This window comes from Balaenoptera ricei, chromosome 14, assembly GCF_028023285.1.
Source record: "Balaenoptera ricei isolate mBalRic1 chromosome 14, mBalRic1.hap2, whole genome shotgun sequence".
Taxonomy (NCBI): domain Eukaryota; kingdom Metazoa; phylum Chordata; class Mammalia; order Artiodactyla; family Balaenopteridae; genus Balaenoptera; species Balaenoptera ricei.
Window position 1 is genome coordinate 91799836 of NC_082652.1, and position 5383 is coordinate 91805218.

Consider the following 5383-nt stretch of genomic DNA (forward strand, 5'->3'; position numbering starts at 1 on the left):
ATTTTGGCAGTGGCCACAGACAGCCGAGCACTCCTCGAGGTGCAGGGTTGGCACAGGTGCGACGCACCTGTCAGAGGGGAGCGGGGTTGCTTAGAATCTTGCGTCACGGTCAGCTGTGGGCCTGGGCAAGCAAACACCCATCGGTGTGCCCTTGCCAGCTACGCCTCATGCTCCAGTCGCGCCGGGGCGCCGGGGCTGGGGGGGGGACTGCCGCCCTGCTGCCCCCCCAGGTCCTGCACCCACACCGGAGTCCCCCCACCCCGCCCACCGTCTTCTTCCCTAGTGTCCTCTGTCCCGCCCACCCTTCAGGTGTCTTCCCCGGAGAGGTCCTTTCACCCAGGGCTGGGTTAGCATGTAGGAGAAAACCGCTTTCCTGTTTCGCTCAGTGAATCAGTCAGTACAGGAAGGAGTAAAACGGAGAGGATACTGCGACACAAGGGGAGAAGGAACCACCTGCAGGAGACTAGTTATATCCCTGGCGGCCGACAGGTGCCCACGGGAAGCACGTTTTAAGGATGAGGTCACGTCTCCATTGTAGCAACAGTGTGGAATCTCTCCTCTATTTATAAACATACCTTGAAAAACAAGTGATTTAACCAAATACCTCTTTAATAGGATGTTATAAAATGACTTGGGTAGAAATGAAAATTTATGGCTTCCTCTGTTAAAAGGGGTCATACGTTGACCTCCAAGGAGGGCAGGGCATTTCCCTGCGCTTCTCCCTTTCCTCTCTCTCCAGCTCTGCTCTGTGCTCCCTCCGCCCATCCATCCTCTCGACGTGAGGCCTCGTTTTCACTGCTAACAAGCGGAGCCTCCAGTTAACCCACGTGTGGGGGAAGAAGCCTCTGCGGAATCCTCACATAGGCTCCAAGTATGGTGTAGGAGGATTAATGATCCATTGACTTGACACCCGTGCACAAATTGCTCTTTTCTGGTTGTATAACTGAAACGTTGTCCTCAGACTCCAAGAGGAAAGTGCTTGTGGTGTAAGGATGGAAAGGAAAAGCAGCCTTCTAACCAGGACACCGTGAGAGCTCGTGGCGCATGTGAGTCTGGACACAATGGGAGCCTTTCACACTTCAGGGCAATCCAAATGTCAAATAATTCTGGAAGCATAATGTGTGGCTTGTTAACCCCCGTGAACGTCTTCATGCTTTTGTGCGCTGAGGAAGAGGCCGTTGGAGCAGGGGACAGTGAGAGGGGGCGTCTGTTCAGAGCCCCTCCCGCCCGCGTGTTTGCCCTGCGGCACCCGGAGCTGGCCGGGCACACACGCCGCCGCAGAGCAGGTTCCAGACCCAGGGCGCCGGGCCCAGCATCCTCCAGGGGCCAGAGACGTTCTACCAAGTTCACAGTCAGGGACCATGGAGTGCTTTGGTTCAGTTACTGATTAATCACCATAACAATGTGCTCATGATTCAAGTATAAAATACCCTTACAGATCAATGAGAAGGCAGCCCGATGTCTCCACCCCAACAAAAAAAAATGGTCAAAGATCCAAGCAAGTATTCACAAAAGAAAAACTGGAAAGGACAGTGAACAAATATAAGAAGTCCAGCCTCACAAATTGCTAAAGAAATGCGAAATAAGAACATGGTAACGTGCGCCTTGTGGCTGCACAAGATGGGAAGGATTTTTCTCCCCTAAATGGTGACGCTTTGTGTTCCTGAAGATTCCGGAAGCAGGCACATGGATGTGCTGCTGGTGGGAACACAAGTGGGCCGTGCTTTCTGGAGTGTGATTTGCCCTCATCTGTACAGACAGAGGCTCGGCTCCAGCGAGGTCACGTCCGCGTCGCCGCTCACCCTTAGGAGGATTCGTGCGTAAGTGTGACATGGCATTTCTCCATCACCACGCTTTCCAGGAGGTGGAAACTCAGAAATAACCTCGATGCTGGAGGACAGGACTCCCAGGCACTGCGGTGGCTCTGTCTCGTCTCCCTTCCGCCCACGGGAATGGGACTTGGTTATGCTTGTAGTTGTCTTTTTCTTTCTGGATTCCTGTGCACCAAACGGAATTAATCATTATTCCGGCTTCATGAAACATTGTCATGGTTAGCCCATGCCTGGCGCTTTTATAAATTTGTGCCTTTGTGATAATGTAATGAACACCTAGGAGCCCACCACTGCACATGAACGCTTGAACTTGGCAATAACTGCGTCTATGTGACTCCCTCCCCGCTCCTGGCTGGCCAGACCCCCTGTTCTTCTTCCCTTGTGCTCATTTTTACATTGTATTACATCACGTTATACTATATATGGATGTATATAATATTCCAGAAAATAGACTTCTAACTTTGCAGAAAATGTGCCATGCTCATGACATCTTTGAAACTTACTTTACTCACTGAATATTTACTGCCGAGATTCATCCATGTCGTGGCATGTTGCTGTAATGTCTTCCTTTTCACTGCTTCTGTTTTCTTATGATACCATAATTTATTAATCCATGTTCCTATTGATGAGTATGTGAAACCTTCCCAGGTTTCTGCTCCTGAGAGCAAACACAGCATTCCCATGTACATCTGCTGGTGGTGTACCTTTGCAGTTTTTCTCTGTTGTGTTCGTTTCCTGGGGCTGTCATCACAAAGTACCACAAACTGGGCTGCATAAAGCAACAGAAATTTATTATCTCACGGTCCAGAGGTCAGAAGCCTGAAGTCAAGGTGTTGGCCGGGCCATGCCCGATGGGAGGAAGGATCCTTCCTCGTTCTCCCAGCTTCTGGGGGTTCCTGGCGATCTGTGATTCCATTTACATAACATTTTTTAGATGACAACGTTTTAGAAATGGAGAACGGATTAGTGGTTGTCAGGGGTGAGAGATGGGGGAGGGGAAGGTAGGTGGGCTGGAAAAGGGATCCTTGTGGTATTGGGTCTATTCAGTGTGGGGCTGGCGGATATACAGACTATGACGTGATAAAATCGTATGGAACTCAGTACACACGCAAATGAATGTAAGTAAAACTGGGGCATCTGAGTAAGATCGCTGCATGGCATATTCTGGTTGTGACTGTTGTGCTAGCCTTTTGCAAAATGTTAGTGTTTAGGATTTAAAAGGGAATTTATTTCCCCCTATGTTTGTTTATATCTTTTTGGAAGAATTGTTTGCCATAAATACTAAGTAAGCAAATAAATATATAAGCAAATCTGTTGCCCCTCCCCCAGGGCTGCTGCGGGGACCTGCTCGTCATTAAACCAGCGGCTGCAGGAGCAAATCCATGCTTAGTGGGTGGAGCACCTGCCCCGCTGACTTTTAATTAGGGCCTCAGATCAATACCGCTGCTTGTGTTTCCCTTCCCACAGCAGCTTCGTATGTGCGGCATTTCTCTTTAGAGTAGCAGGGACATGCCTGGCACTGCCCCTCAGGTTCAGCCGCCCACGAGGACAGCCGCCCATCTAGATGAGAACCACCCCGGCACCGCCCAAGTTCAAGTACATGAACCCACCCAATCTGGGGACAAGCCCTCCAACTGGTGTTTCCAATGCAGTCATAAATGGATATAAACTTCATTTTATTTGCAAGAGTATCTCCTTCTGGTGCACATAAGCAGCTATGACTCCCTTCTTTCCTGTCTGTTTTGCACGTGTTACACCAGCGGGGCGTGAGGAGGAAATGCAGGGGGAGGAAAGACACCTGAAGCGAGGCCTCGGTTGGTGTTGGTCACTCAGGTCCGGAGTCTCCCGGGGAGCTTGGCCTGCCCCACCACCATCCTAAACCCTCCCCGTGTTTGTAGAATAAAGTTCGGGGGAAACCTGCAGCCCCTCTCAGTGTCCAGACACCAGGCAGGGAAAGCCCTGAGCTGGAGGAGGGAGGTGGTCTAGGCTTGGAGGCCGCCGCGGGGCAGAGGGCAGGGGTTCTCCAGCCTGGCCTGACCGCAGCCCAGGTGGCTCAGGCTCAGGACCAGGATACGAGCCTGGGGGAGGCGCTCCATCAGACGGAGGAAGAGAGCACTCACCGTCTGCCTTCTGCATCCGGCCACGGGAGCATTTCCCACAAACCACATCAGCCGTCTCAACTGCACGAGCCCAGATACCAAACCTCGGCTTCACAGTTGAAGAAGTAGTCTTAGAGGGGCCGTCCCACCGGCCCCAGATCCTGCAGAGCCAAGACGTGGCTGAGCCCATGCACAGTAGTAAATGATGGTCCTGGGAGCTGAGTCGCCCTGGCAACGCTGCCGCTGCTGGGTCAGTGATGCCCCCGTGGCCCCTGAAGCAGCCGCCAGCTCCCCCTCCAGCCGGCCCAGCTCCTCTCTCCGCAGCCAGCGCTGCTTGTCTGTCTGTCCTGCTACTTCTCTTCCCCTGTGTGGCTGCGAGGTGAAGGAAGCTGGGTCCCTCTCATAGAGTGAAACGCCTGCCCTCCAGGGCGACGACTGCTAGATGCCCAGAGGCCCCGCTTTTGCTGCTATTGGGAGTTTTGTGTTTTTATTTCCATGTTTGAGGTCCCGTTTCAGATGACGGTGGTCAACAGAAATAGTCATGCTATATCCACGGCAGTGCTCGGTTTATGCCGGGCTTTACTCGGTTAAAATAAAACACTGTTCACTGGCTACAGGATTCACCTTCCGTCTTCACCTTTCAGCACTTCTGACCTCTGTCGTGGCCCCAGGCCGACAAGCCCTAACTTTTATTTTTGCCACAGCACGAGGCATGTGTGAAACTTCTGACTAAAGGTGTTCAGGCAGAATCCAGCATCTCATCCATCTGAGGCTTCCTGGGTTCCCTCTTCTTTTTTTTTTTTTTTTCTTAATTTATTTATTTATTTTTGGCTGTGTTGGGTCTTTGTTGCTGCACGCGGGCTTTCTCTAGTTGCGGTGAACGGGGGCTACTCTTCATTGTGGCGCGTGGGCTTCTCACTGCGGTAGCTTCTCGTTGCGGAGCACGGGCTCTAGGTGTGTGGCCTTCAGTAGTTGTGGCACGCGGGCTCAGTAGTTGTGGCTTGTGGGCTCAGTAGTTGTGGCACGTGGACTCAGTAGTTGTGGCTTGAGGGCTCTAGAGCGCAGGCTCAGTAGTTGTGGCACACGGGCTCAGTAGTTGTGGCATGCAGGCTCAGTTGTGGCACAGGGCTCAGTAGTTGTGGTGCATGGGCTCAGTAGTTGTGGCTTGCGGGCTCTAGAGCGCAGGCTCAGTAGTTGTGGCGCATGGGCTTAGCTGCTCCACGGCATGTGGGATCCTCCCGGACCAGGGCTCCAACCCGTGTCCCCTGCATCAGCAGGCAGATTCTTAACGGCTGCGCCACCAGGGAAGCCTGGGTTCCATCTTGACTTCTCTGCTTTGCCCGTTTGGAGCTATGCCTTCCTGGTTCCAGTACGTTTGCAATCACTTACCCTGACTGTCCCCTGGTGTCCCGTCCCCCAGGGTCTGAGTCCAGCTTGTGTCCTCCCTGTGCC

General features: G+C 52.5%; 1 protein-coding gene across 1 annotated transcript; it reads right to left on the reverse strand.

Annotated features, from left to right (window-relative positions):
• Positions 1-591: 591 nt before the first annotated feature.
• LOC132348224 (uncharacterized) lies at positions 592-4289 on the reverse strand. Its single transcript, XM_059895619.1, has 3 exons — positions 3953-4289; positions 2336-2601; positions 592-1997 (listed from the first exon to the last, which is right to left on the reverse strand). Exons 1-3 carry the CDS (start codon positions 4119-4121, stop codon positions 1746-1748), a joined length of 687 nt encoding a protein of 228 aa, XP_059751602.1. The 5' UTR covers positions 4122-4289; the 3' UTR covers positions 592-1745.
• Between the last annotated feature and the right edge of the window lie 1094 nt (positions 4290-5383).